Below are 13,765 nucleotides of genomic sequence, written 5' to 3'. Positions count from 1 at the left end.
GTTCCTGGAAGATTCTGGTGGGAGGACCAGGAGCGTCTGTGGTTCTGTCTGTCCTTGTCTTTCTTGGATGGCTGGCTCTGTTCATCTCTTCCTCCCTAGTCCTGTTTTGAGTGTAAGCTGAAAGCTCATTCTTCCATCTGCTTCTCTCTGTGCTTTTTGCTTTCTGCCGGCAGGACAAGCATCTTAATCCTCTAGACCTCCCTGTCACTGTAAGTAGCACTGCCATATGGAAAGGACCCCGCTCTTTTCCAGGTGGGGAGGTTGAAGCTGGGTGAGAATCTCGTGATCTGATCTAGTTGTTCAGGGAGCTCCAAGACACAGGAAAAGGTTGTGTGCTGTAAATCTCATTTGTCAGGACACTTAGCGAAGTACCACGGATCAGAGTCGCATAAAGGATTAAGGGGACGCCTGCCCTGGGGAATGTGGCCCAGTCTCTCCTTTGTAACCTGCCTTCACATGGGTCTGTGGTTCAGCCAGGAAGATCAGATTCAGAAATAGCCTGTGACTGTCATCTAGACGATGCCAGGTGCATCACATTCCAGCTTGCCGTAGCCAGGAGTAAAGGTAAATCCACGCCCTTTTGGACGCTTTCTAGAGCCTCGGAATTGGAAGAGCTTTAGACGGTTGACAGAAGGGAATTTGGATACTCGTTTCTTAGAGGGAGGGTTTCTTAGAGGATTAGAGGGAGCTCAAAGAGGTCAGCTCTATGAGGATATGAAAAAGGATGAGTGCTTCCCCCGGCACCGCAGAGAAGCCTTTGGTTGCAGGCCTTTGTATTCCAGCAGCAGACCACTGTCAGTTACCAACTTTGTGAGTTGTGGACAGCAAGATTTAATCGTGAGTTGGCCTCCCATAGCTACCAGAGAAGTTTCTAGTCCACCTTCCTCCTTTGCCAGTTAGTGTGTGCTCAGGGGACGCAGAGTAAAACTTAATATTCCTGACAGCGTCAGCCATTGGAATTTGGCTAGAAATCTAGAAGCGAGAGACAAAGGCCTTCCAGCTCTGAGAAAAATGACAACACTCACGGATATTGCCCCCTAGGAGAGGTGTGACAGCTCCCTCAGGCCCGTTGATTTAGAATTATCTATGAAATTAAATTAAGGCAGCAGTTCAGGAAGTGAAGTCATACTAATTAACATTGTAAGAAGTGGTGGCTGACATTGGAAGGAAGAGACAGAAGAATTATGAAAAGCTGTCAGAAAAATTAAAAGCATAGTAATCTGGGACCATTTTGTTTAGGGGAAAATAGCTTCACATTTCAGAAGCCCCATAGGGTATTACAGTGTCACAACACAGAATAATAACTGATGTGTTTTTTTGTTCCTGATGAAGTCAAGTCCTTGGCAGTGATTAAATTATTATAATCATCGTAGTCTCTTCAGAAATACAGGAAGTGTATATATTTTTAGAAGATTAGCATAAGAATAGTCAAAATAACAGTTCTGAGAGGACCCTTAAAGCTTCATTCCCTGGAAGATTAACTTAACGTAGGATACGTTATTTCCTGAGTGAGCTAAATAAATGAAGTGTTACTGTCAAAATCTGAACCAAATAAATAAAAAAGGTGACCCTGTTGTGAAAAATCACTCCAAAGCACCCAACACCTTGTTCTCTAAACTGATCAGAAGTGAATCGTAGACCACCTGCTGTTTCAGAGCATCCCACCCCAGCTCCGTCTGCTGGCGTGGTGCTGGGGGCGGGGGGGGGGGGGGGGGGGTGCGCAGTGGAGGAGGATGCCGGAGCCCAAGCCCTCTTGCTCGGTTTGGAGTCAGTGTTCCATTAGAGTCCCTCCCAGCCTTGGCAGTGGTTCTGGCCTGGGATGGTGCATGTGGCTTGGGAACCATCGTGCTGCTCTGTGGCCTGTGCTTGTTGTCCATCTCCTGGCATCCTTGTAACACAAGTGTCTCGTCCTGAAGCAGCCTTTGTCCCTCTTTGAAGATGACACGGTTGATTGTACCACTGGGAAAGGAAACCCTGTTTGCATTAATGTGTACTCATGAAAGAAAATGTATGGGAATTTTTCAGAGTATAAAATACGTATTTGAAGGTCTGTGAATTTTTCTTCATTTGCCCACTTTTCATTTTAAAGGAAAAAAATTAAGGGAAAAAGCCCCAGAGCTATGACATCACCGTCCTCTTGATAGTTGTCACAGCTGCATGCCTGCCACCTTACCTTATGTTCGCTTCTTCTTAATAGGATATGGCCAACGCATTCGCACAGAAGCACCTTCGGTCCATAATCCTCAATGTAAGTTCCCAGACAAGCTATATTTTGTTACTGTTATTGTTTTGTTACTATTAACTACAACTATCACTATTATTATAGCTGTACTATTATTATTGAAATCACTGTGGAGTGGGATGGGCACTCAGAGGGTCCTTACCGATAGGTACTAAACACTTCCCAAGCTGGAAAGCTTATGGTTTCTGATCCACTGTAAGCAGGGTTGTCTCTAGGAGGCTGTCCCACCAGGAACTGCAGAGCCTCTAAGGAGGTACTTAGCCAGATATGCTGTTTGTTGCCTCACAACTCCACAGACTTTTATCCAGAGGGAATGTGTTCAAATAGGCACAGAAGAGGAATTCACTCAACTAACACCAGTCATAACCCTGAGTTGTGCGGGGCACTGGGAGGGATGCCCAGCCTGGGAGATTGCAGAGGAGGAGCTGTCAGTCCTGCCGCAAAGGAGAGTTGTCAGGAGCCCTTAGAGGCGGGTCTTCAGGGAAGGCTGAGGATAAGCCAGATGACCAGTCAGAAAAGGAGTTCCTGCATGGGGAAGGGGGGCACCTAGGAGGAGTGTGTGGTCCTGTGGAGCTTGGGGTGAGAATTTGTGACAGGCTGGAGAGGTAGCAAAGACCAGATCAGGTAGGACCTAGGTCTTTCTCCCAAAAGCAACTGAGAGGCTTTAATCAGGATCGTGAAATAACCAGGCTGGCGTTTTAGAAAGGTCGCACTCCAAGATCCGTGTTTCCTGAGGGGTGTGTGAGGGAGGAGGGTAGAGCGGGAGTTGGCGGGGGAGGGAGGCATCTGGAGGGAGGTCTCAGTGCCTGTTCTGCAGTGGGGATGTGGGCGGGGAGAGAGCTGAGGTGGGAGGTGAGGGCCGGGAAGGAGAGTCAAGGAGCTGGGTTAAAAGGCCATTTTATCAGTCGTCCAAAATCAGGTGCACCTGGGAGACCACAGTGTAGGGAACAAAATGAGAAATCGAGAGTCAGGTGTGAAAGGCTTCCTAATTCTGAGCATGAACTTTGGAGTCGGCAGCCCCCGCTCTGCCTTTAACCAGTCTTTCATCTTGAGCGGTTCACTTAACTCCTGTGGGCTTCAGTTTGCTTATCTGGATGTGAGGCCCACAGGAGCTGATACATATACACAGGGCTTAGCAGGGGGCCTGGCTCTTGGTGGGGCAGTTCCTTCACCGTAAACAAGATACAGAGGTGACAGAATTCAAGAAGTAACCGTGGGCACCTGTGAGGTGGAGCGATCAGCTGCTCTAAACAGGCAGAGCCCACCGGACTTCACCTCGCAGAGCGAGCTCCTGCCTGCGGGCCACCTCCCTGGTCACACAGCCCCGCTGCCAGCCCGGCAGGAAGGACCTGGCCAGACGCTTCCGCCCTCTGCCTGCCACACAGGTCCCCACATTCTTGTCTCCCATGTCCGAGCGGTTGTGTTGGGCGCCATCCTCTGCATGTGTGGGAGTGGGTGCCCTTCTCAGAGAACTTTAATGAATTTCGAGGCTTATCATTTACCTGAACGAGATTAGACGTTCATCTCATTTCTGGACAAACCTGGTGAACAAGCAAAGATTCCATCCACTATAGAAGACAGTTTGGTGTCAGGACTCAGACTGAAGTGGTCTGCTAGGAGAAGGTTAACGCGTGCTCACTTAAGTCCCGGGACTGAACGGAGTTGAGCCAGGGAGCTGAGGCCTCGAGGTACTTGCCAGTCAAATAAGACTTCATCAGACTGGCACTGTTCTTCTTTAAGCCATTGATGACTCGAGGAATTACCCTCCCACTCTGACATCTCTGAGATTGAGAAACGGGGATTAAAGTGAATGGAAACCAGTATCACATTAACTTTAACCTCTCTTCAGAGTGGTTTTATGAATTCTGGAGAGAGGTGAGGAGAGAGGAATAGGGGTAGATGGGTAGGGAGAAATCAGAGTGACAGAGGGAGGGACGCAGAGAAAGGAAGAGGCTCAGAGTGAGGTGGAGGGGCAGAAGCAGCCGAAGCGGAGAGAAGACCCTGGGCTGGAAGAGACTGGAGGCGGAGGAGGGGCAGAGCAGACCTTGAGAAGGAAGCTTGGGAGGGGCGAGGAGGCTTGATGAGAGAGGTCAGGCCTCGGAGAGGGCTCAGGGAGGAGGTGAGCAGAGCGGCGCTGTCCCCTAGAACCTGCTGTAGCTGGGGAGGTGTGTGCAGAAAGGGTGGCCCAAGCCACATGTGGCTGTTGAACACTTGAAATGTGTCTAGCGTGGCTGGGGAACTGAATTTGTAGTTCTTTAAAGTTTCAGTTTAAATGCCCACGTGTGGCTTGTGGCTACTGTATTGGGCCTTGCAGATCTAGGGAAAGAAAGACAGAGAAAGGAAGAGCTCTCATGGAGTTGCACCGGTGGGGAGAGGAAGTCTAGAGCAGCGCCGTCCAGTGGAAATACGATGCGAGCCACTTGTTTCATTTAAGTGGTCTAGTAGCAGCGTTGACTAAAAAAGGAATAGGGGAAATGAATTTCAATGATATAATTCATTTAACCCGGCATATCTAGAATACTATGATACCAACATGTAATCAATAGGAAAATTGTTAATGAGATATTTCACATTTTCTGTTTCCATACTAAGGCTCTGATATCCAGTGTGCATTTTACATTTACAGCACATCTCAATTTGGACTGGCCACATTTCAAGTGTTCACCAGCCACAGGTGGCTAGTGGCTACCAGACTGGACTGCACAGATCTAAAGAGATTGATCCCGAACCAGAGCAAGCTCTAGAGAGAGCTGACCTAGAGTTAGAAAGCTAAGTATTTTAGAGTACAGCAGAACTTTCTGATATGTTCCACTTCTACTCTGTCATTGGATGTAGCCACTAGCCACTTGTGCCTCCTGAGCTTAAAATGTGGCTAGTGCGACTGAGGACCTGAACTTTTAACTTGAATCAATTTTAACTGACTTAGATGCACGTGGCCACATATGGCTAGTGGCTACCATACTGGACAACACGGCTCTAGAGACGAGCTAGACCGAGTAAGAGAACACGAAGGGCACAGAGGGCGGTTACGTGTGGGAAACTGGGCAAGAGTCTCCTTTGGGCAAGAAAAGACCAAGAACGACAGGATTCTAGATGGTGAGTGAGACAGAGGGAGTGAGGAATGCAAGGGAGCAGGCAGGAAAGAGCAGGAGGCTACTGCGGGCGAGGGAACAGGACACCAAGGGACAGGACGGGAACCAGCATTGGTCAGCCCGGAGGACAGAGGGGGGCTGTGGCATGTAGAACAAGACAGAGATGGAGCGTGAGAGGTGGAGAAGTACCTAAGGTTGGTGGGCATCAGGGAGGAGGTGGTGAGCTGAGTGGGTGGGGAGGATAGAATTAGAGGAGAGGAGAGGGATGTGGTGTGGGGACATGGGGAGGGGGACATACCCAGAATGAGCAGAGGGAAGGGGAGGGACACCAGTAGGAGAGAAGGGGGCCGGACAAGGAGCGTTAGATGCCCCTCTTTGTGTAGGTGTCTCGAGATGATTGAAAGAAAATGATCTTTTCGGAACCTCTCTACCTGGTGAGGCCATCCAAAACATTTTATTTTTCTAAGGGAAAACAAAAGAATTGTACTGTCCAGTTCTGCAAGCGACTCTTCACGCACACTCTGTTGTCTGGATCGATTGGAATGAGGTCCAGCGGCTGATCTCCCGCATCGTAATGTTACTTCCCCGGCCAGGGGCGTGCACAAAAAAAGACGGTGCCCTTGAGGCCTGCAGTGAACCATCTCTGCCTGAATCAGACCCATTCATGTTCCATCCCCTTCTGGAACTCCCTGTGTGGGGGAGGAAACCCTGTCCCCTGCCCAGCGTACTGTCTTTTCACCAGCATGGATGTGACTCTTCAGTAAAAATCAGTCCAACCCTCTGCTCCCTGCCTTTGCTCTCTCCAGCATGTGATCCGAGGGAACCGCCCAATCAAAACTGAGATGGCCCATCAGCTGTATGTCCTGCAAGTGCTGACCTTTAACCTTCTGGAAGAAAGGATGATGACCAAGATGGACCCCAATGACCAGGTCGGTTCTAAGTGGGACAGAGCTTTCCTGGCTGGCATCGTGTGCTGTTTGATGTGGTGCCTTCCGCCCTGTGTATCGAGCACCTGCTGTGTGTCAGGAACTGTGCTTAGTTGTGTCAGCTTTGTGCCTCACCATGATCCCTTTCTGCTGGGTGACTGGGCCAAGCCCACCTCTGTCCTGCGATGCTAGAGGTGATGCGTCCTCAAAGATCGATCGGGGCCAGAGTTCTGCCCGGAAAAGCTCTACCCACTCTTTCCTTTCCTTGTTTCCCTTGACTAGCCGACTCACCTGCTGACTGTCTATTTCACCTCCCAGGCTCAAAGAGACATTATATTTGAACTGAGGAGGATTGCATTTGATGCAGAGTCTGACCCTAGCAACGTCCCCGGGAGTGGGACTGAAAAACGCAAAGCCATGTATACCAAGGACTACAAGATGCTGGGATTTACTGTGAGTTTCGCAGAGCATGGACACCGGTAGACCTTCTCCCCTGACCGGGAGTCAGAGGGCCACCCAGACAGAACCCTGACAACCCTCTCTCATAACATGATGGTGGCCCCGGAACAGAAGACACTAAGGAGCTGGAGGGGCCTTGACACTTGCTTTGCTTTGGCTGTGGCAGGTTCACAAGTTTATGTGCCACATTTGGCCCCTTGAAACAAACCCATCTGTAGGAGGGCCCAGGAGGTCAGCCGAACGAGTGGAGAGGAGATCTCTTATCAAAGCAGCTAGGTTCTTTGAAAATCTGGAGTGGATATGTTGTGATAGGCTACAACTTGAGAATGGAGCTAATTCATTTAAATACTTACTGGGCATCTACTCGGCACCCAGCAGTATTTAGGCAGGGGGGATGTAAGACGAGTCAGGCACCGTCCAGTGGCCTTGAGCTCACGGCCTCGTAGTAGAGATGGGCACGTGACAAGAGCTACAACAGAGGCAGGTGTGACATGCGGGCGGCATATGGTAGAGGGGTGATCGGGATCCCCCTCAGGTGAGCTCGCACGCAATGTCTACCGAGTCTCAAATCAGGTGTGTTTATCTCTACAGAACCATATCAACCCAGCAATGGACTTTACCCAGACTCCTCCTGGAATGCTGGCCTTGGACAACATGCTGTACTTGGCGAAAGTCCATCAGGACACCTACATCCGGGTAAAGGCTGGGGAACAGCTTTCTCTGTGTTGATGCCGCATCGCTTGCCTCCCTGCCTCCCTCACCCTCCCGTTCCTCTTCTGCCCACAGATTGTCCTGGAGAACAGCAGCCGAGAAGACAAGCACGAGTGCCCCTTTGGCCGCAGTGCCATTGAGCTCACCAGAATGCTCTGTGAGATCCTACAGGTCGGGGAACTGCGTAAGTCTGGGTGGCTGCCCCCTTCCTTCAGCCATTGCTTGTACTCAGGAGCCTGGTGAGACTCGACGGTATAGAGTTAGGTGTCCATGGGACTGGACAGCCTTACTGTACTTTTTAAAAATTACCAAGAGAGCTACAATCCGTCTACTGTTGTCTATGGGAGTCGTGGCTGTGGCTTGTTTGAGCTGGTGATTTGGCATGTTCAGTAGCTACGCCCCCATCCACTACCCTTCTCGGTCCTCAGTCTGGTTCTGTTCCTCCAGACTTTGGTGTGGAGGATCCCAGGTTTCTGGACATGGGCTCCCAGCTTCACCCTTTCCCTGTTTCTCCTCTTCCACAGCAAATGAAGGGCGCAACGACTACCACCCGATGTTCTTCACCCATGACCGAGCGTTCGAAGAGCTCTTTGGAATCTGCATCCAGCTGTTGAACAAGACCTGGAAGGAGATGAGGGCAACAGCTGAGGACTTCAACAAGGTCGGTGTCACAGAGCTCTGAGGCCTGTGGGCTGAGACCATCCCAGGACAGTCTGTGACAGCTGGCCAGAGCCTGGGGAATACCTGAGCCGGAGGACAGTGTGGTCTGCAGCACTGAGTCATAAGACGGAGGCATTGAGAGCGTCAGTCCCCTCTGTAACCCTGAGCAGGTGTCTCCCTGCCGGGCCCCTCATTTGCCCGGTGGACCAGTACTGGCCCCTCCGGCCTTCCTTCGGGGGCAGGAGGATAAACATAACAGTGATAGCGTGGGTTACTGAGCACTTACTCTGTGCAGGCACTGTGGCAGTTTTGTGAACTGCAGATGTTATGGAGACATCGGGGGGGATCCGCAGTGAAGTGCATGTCAGGGGTACTTACCAGTAGCCATTTCTGGATGCGTTCTGAGTCCACCCTCTGACAGCACTGCTAGACCCTCAAAAGCTGACTATCTAGGAGTTGGCTCTTTTGAAGCTGCTCATCTCATTGTAAAAAATTTGTGAAATATAAAGAAGAAAAAGTTATCTATAATTCCCCTATCCAGCGACAATGACCATTTTTATGTTTCCCTCTAGTCTTTTTTTTTTTTTTTTTTTAATTTATTTGGTCGTGCCGGGTCTTAGTTGCAGCAGGAGGGCTCCTTAGTTGTGGCATGCGAACTCTTGGTTGCAGCATGCATGTGGGATCTAGCTCCCTGACCAGGGATCGAACCTGGGCCCCCTGCATTGGGAACACGGAGTCTTATCCACTGCACCACCAGAGAAGCCCCTCTGGTCTTTTTTTTGCTGTAGATTTTTCCTTCGTTGGTGGGGAGCCGACTGGATGTGCAGATGGTGTCCTGCTTTTTACTTAGCTGTTGTTGTTTTAAGGGAACTATCACATGTTTTGAACACACTACAGTGTGCCAGGCACTGTGCATCCTGACTGCGTCTCACTCATATGCTTGTGGCAACCTCTATCGAAAATGTGTCTTCCTTTCTCTAGCTTTAAGGATGAGTAGGTGGGGCCCTGAGGCTGTTGAGTGACTTGCTCAAGGAGAAGATTGAAGCACAGAGTTGAGATCTGAACCTACTCCTCTCTGACTCCAGAATGTATGAGAAATAAAGCACTTGTCTGGATGTCCCTGGCGGTCCAGTGGTTAAGACTCTATGCTTCCACTGTAGGGGACACAGGTTCGATCCCTGGTCAGGGAACTAAGATCCTGTATGCCCCATGGTGCAGCCAGAGAAAAAAAAAAAATCCATTTGTCGCCATCCATCATTTGTCCTACGTAACTGAGAAGAGATAATAGTAGAGAATCAGTGCTCTTACTCGCCCAGTGGATGCCTGTGGTACCCACCCTGCTCAGGACCGCGGAGGGCAGAGCCTGGCATCCGTTTATCAGACCAGGGCTGAGGCGGCCGCCTTCCTCTCTCTCAGGTTATGCAGGTAGTCCGGGAGCAGATCACTCGGGCTTTGCCCTCCAAACCCAACTCTTTGGATCAGTTCAAGAGCAAACTGCGGAGCCTGAGCTACTCTGAGATTCTGCGACTACGCCAGTCCGAGAGGATGAGTCAGGATGACTTCCAGTCCCCGCCGATTGTGTAAGTGCCTTGATGGGGGAGGGTGGGGTGTGTGTGTGTGAGCTCTGCCTCCCTTCAGAAGGCCTGCTGTCCCCGTGACCTTCTCCTTACTCCGGTGCATGTCCACCGCAGGGAGCTGAGGGAGAAGATCCAGCCCGAGATCCTTGAGCTGATCAAGCAGCAACGCCTGAACCGGCTCTGTGAGGGGAGCAGCTTCCGAAAGATTGGGAATCGCCGGAGGCAAGGTGAGTTGAGGGCCTGGGTGCTGGGCCGTCTGTCCCTACTGCCCAGAGCCGCCGCACTGCGGGGGACACCTGCCTGGGCAGTCCCTGCGGGGAGCAGGCAGGGAATGAGTCGTCTTTTTGCCCCTCGTGTGCCCAGGCCTCTCCCGGAACTGTCCTTACTCACCTGCCTGTCTTCCCTTGTGTTCCAGAGCGTTTCTGGTACTGCCGCTTGGCCCTGAACCACAAGGTCCTGCACTACGGTGACTTGGACGACAACCCTCAAGGGGAGGTGACATTCGAATCCCTGCAGGAGAAAAGTAAGTTCATTTCTCTGTTGGGGTGTCATGGTAGCTGGACTTGCTGTCAGGAGACCTGAGTTCTAGTCCTGGCTGCTTCAAACTGGTAATCTGGCCTTGGGCCAGTTATTTCTCTGAACCCATTTCCGCATTGGTCAGAGGTCATCTGCACCTGGCCTAGGGGTCAAGGGGCTGTTTGGAGAATTCAGTGAGATCACAGGTATGGGTTTTGCAGATTGTAAAGGGTGATACAAGACTAAATTGAAAGGCGGTGGTTAAGAGCAGAAGCTCTGAAGCCTGACTGCCTGGATTCACATCCTGGCTTTGCTGTTAATTCTAATTAATTACAAGTTAATTCTCCCCTCTGCCTTGGATTCTTCTGTAAAATGGGAATAATAGCCACATTTCCCTCATCAGAGGATTGAATGAGTCCTATATGTAAAGCACTTAGAACAATGGCTGGCAGGGGGTAAGAGTAATTATTAGCTGCCTTGGCTCTCGTGGCCGTTGTCATCTTTATCGCCACGAAGTGGAAGTGAGGTGAGTGTCTGAGGCCCCCTTCCCTAGGTAGACAGTGCAGAAGCCCTGAACCCACCCCCAGTTAGACTTGACACAGCGCAGCAGGCCAGAGAGTCCAGGCGAAGCGACCACGGAGCGGGGAACCCTCCCTGAGCTCATATAGCCCTGTGGGTCTGGGGGCTGGGCCGTCCCTTCCAGCACTGATGCAAGGACCAACTTGCAACATAAAGCTTCCAGAAACTAATTCCCCTCATTTATCAGTTCCTGTTGCAGACATTAAGGCCATTGTCACTGGGAAAGATTGTCCCCACATGAAAGAGAAAAGTGCTCTGAAACAGAACAAGGTGAGTGGAGAGGCAGCCCAGAGTCTGAGCTGCTGTCACAGAGATACGTGGAGCGTAGTCGGTGGTGGTTGCTTTCTAGGTGCGTGACCTCTCGCCCCCATGCTGTCTCACATTAAGTTCATCCTGAATGTTTTGTTAAGAACAGTTTGAACAGACACCAAGATAGATAGAACCCCCATAGACGCCTCACCCAGCCTCATCAACCAGGGCAAAGTCTACCCATCCACTTGTCCCTCTTCCCTTATTACTTTGAAGAAAATCTCAAGTATTATATCGTTTCTTCTGTAAATATTTAGAATGAATCTCTAAATTATAAGGACTCTCTTAACATAATCACAGTACTATTTGCACACCTAAAAGGAAATAAAAAGTTGTTATTTAGTATCAAGTATGCCATTGATGTTTGATTTTCCACTAATTGTCTTAAAAATGTCATCGTTTCTCTCTATAAAAATATGTTTATGTGTATTCGCATGCACACATACACACACTCATACCCACTTAGTTTGCTAAATCAGAATCCAAATAGGGTCTCTGCACTGTGATAAGTCTTTTAAGTTTCTTAATTCGTAAGTTGCCCCTCCATCTTTTTTTTTTTTTTTTTTTTTGCGGTACGCGGGCCTCTCACTGTTGCGGCCTCTCCCGTTGCGGAGCACAGGCTCTGGACGCGCAGGCTCAGCAGCCATGGCTCACGGGCCCAGCCGCTCTGCAGCATGTGGGATCCTCCCGGACCGGGGCACGAACCCGTGTCCCCTGCATCGGCAGGCGGACTCTCAACCACTGCGCCACCAGGGAAGCCCCCCCTCCATCTTTTGCAGCTCTTTTTTTTTCCCTTCTCTTTGCAGTTTATTAGTTGAAGAAACCAGGTTGCTTGTTTGGTAGTTTCCCAGAGCCTGAAATCTGCTGATTGTCTCCCTGTGGTGTAGTTGAGCCCATTCCTCTGTCCCAGATCTGTAAATTGGTAGAGAGATCTAGAGGCTTGATCCAGTTCAGGCTTGACCTTTTTATTTTGGCCAGACTCCTTCCTAGATGGTATTCTGTTCTATCAAGAGGCACATAATGTCTGGTTGTCTGTCTTTTTTGTGATGTTAGCAGACTCTGGATGCTCAGTGCCTCGTTTCTTTAGTAAATTAAGGTTTGCAAACTAGTGATATTCTAGTGCGCTCATCCCTTTTCGTTTATTAGTCGAACTACTTCTCTAAAGAGAAACTTGCCATCATCTATGGTGGTTTCCCAGTGGTGCAGTTTATAAGAAGGGAGGATAAACGCTTGATTCTTTTCTTTTATGTACCTACTTTTAAAACAAGGACTTAGTTCCCTGGTATCATCCAACAGTGACCTATTTTGTGCATGTGTTTTGCTTTGGTTTTTTAGTGGTATTGTGAACTCATGGATTTAAGCCTATTATATTTGTTTCAGTCATTACAGTTATGTTGTTGATGCTCAGGTCGTCCCATTTTTGGCCACAATTTGTTTCTGCTGTGGTGTTTTTTTTAAACTGTTAAGACTTTCAGTTTAATTACCCAGATATATATGTAAGGTAATATACAGTCGTGGACTCTGACATTCAAAGGTTCCGAGTGTTGAGAAATGATTTTTCTCCAATCTTAGAAAGTATCACCACATCCTAGGCATGACTTAGGTGGGTTAGTGAGGGTTGATTACCGGTGCCCTCATCTCCAGCCACATTTGTGCATGAGCCCTGGGACCTTGATGACATCTCATCTGAATCAGCATATTTGGTGGTGGTGCCAAGTCACTAGGACTTTGACCAAGCTCTTGGTATGTAGGGCTCAGGCCATTCCCTTGCTCCAAATAACTGAAGCCCTTTCTCCTTTAGGAGGTGCTGGAATTGGCTTTCTCCATCCTGTATGACCCCGACGAAACCTTAAACTTCATTGCACCTAATAAGTATGAGGTGAGCAGCGTGGCGCTGCCTTGGGCAGCCAGGCCTTCTCTGTGCCTGCAGCTGGAGGGGAGGGGTGGGCAGAACAGAAACATCCCCCTAAAGGCAGGGGCCCCAGAGTGTGACGAAGGCTGCCGACACCAAGGATCTGCCACGCTGGGGGTCCTTCCCCCTGAGCTGGGCTCTCCAGGTCACTCTTAGCAGCAGTGGTAGGTTGTCGTTAGAAAGACAGGATCAACTAGGGATAACTTATTTGCCTGGAACTAGGAAAATGCTCCTCTTTTCAGTTTCCGCGTGGCCACCCACCCAAGTGAGCCTGACAGATCCTCCCTCTCCAGGGCTCTGGGGCATATGTTGTAGTGGATCTGACCTGGGCTTTGAAGCCAGGTGGATCTGGTCCTCTTTACACGGGGACTACAGTTTCAGCTATAGCACTAGAAGATGCTAGATATTGAAAAGCAGCTGTGGTTGAGAGCATACATGTCTGGTGAGCTCTGAGAGCCAGTGGAGGGAACTGGAGGTGGGGCTTCTGAAAGAGGAGACCCTTAGGCAGGGCCTGAGCTGCCAGTGGAGTTTGATTGGGAAGAAGTGAAGAACTAGCAGGTGGGAGACAGGTGAGCAAAGGCAGGAAAAAGATGGAACAGGAGTTAGGGAGGGATGGGCTGAGAATTCTTTGTTATTCCCTCTTGTCATGAGACCCTCTAGTTCAGTTTTTCTAGTACTGATTCTTAACATTTATTGACGGTTGTTTTCTTTTTTTTTTAACTTTTTTTTGAAACAAAATTGAGATTCTACAGATATTCCTTTTGTTTCCTGCCTTTTCACCT

At 49.6% G+C, this 13,765-nt stretch overlaps 1 protein-coding gene across 11 annotated transcripts in view; it reads left to right on the top strand.

Annotated features, from left to right (window-relative positions):
• The window catches only part of ELMO2 (engulfment and cell motility 2), a 38,541-nt gene that overhangs the window by 22,918 nt on the left and 1,858 nt on the right, over window positions 1-13,765 (top strand). For 7 of the 11 annotated variants that reach the window (XM_019943990.3, XM_019943991.3, XM_033841085.2 and 4 more), the window contains 11 exons: window positions 2,198-2,248; window positions 6,141-6,263; window positions 6,579-6,713; window positions 7,311-7,415; window positions 7,506-7,614; window positions 7,955-8,091; window positions 9,507-9,670; window positions 9,782-9,894; window positions 10,083-10,190; window positions 10,950-11,032; window positions 12,873-12,950. In XM_019943990.3, the coding sequence (XP_019799549.1) occupies window positions 2,198-2,248; window positions 6,141-6,263; window positions 6,579-6,713; window positions 7,311-7,415; window positions 7,506-7,614; window positions 7,955-8,091; window positions 9,507-9,670; window positions 9,782-9,894; window positions 10,083-10,190; window positions 10,950-11,032; window positions 12,873-12,950 (1,206 nt within the window). Of the gene's footprint in view, window positions 1-2,197; window positions 2,249-5,011; window positions 5,339-5,801; window positions 5,906-6,140; window positions 6,264-6,578; window positions 6,714-7,310; window positions 7,416-7,505; window positions 7,615-7,954; window positions 8,092-9,506; window positions 9,671-9,781; window positions 9,895-10,082; window positions 10,191-10,949; window positions 11,033-12,872; window positions 12,951-13,765 lie in introns of those variants that run through there. The other 4 variants (XM_019943996.3, XM_019943997.3, XM_019943995.3 and 1 more) reach the window with 4 other exon arrangements.

The sequence above is a fragment of the Tursiops truncatus genome, chromosome 15 (assembly GCF_011762595.2).
Source record: "Tursiops truncatus isolate mTurTru1 chromosome 15, mTurTru1.mat.Y, whole genome shotgun sequence".
NCBI lineage: Eukaryota > Metazoa > Chordata > Mammalia > Artiodactyla > Delphinidae > Tursiops > Tursiops truncatus.
The sequence above is the reverse complement of the archived record's forward strand: the minus strand, read 5'-3'. Positions and strand labels throughout refer to the sequence as shown.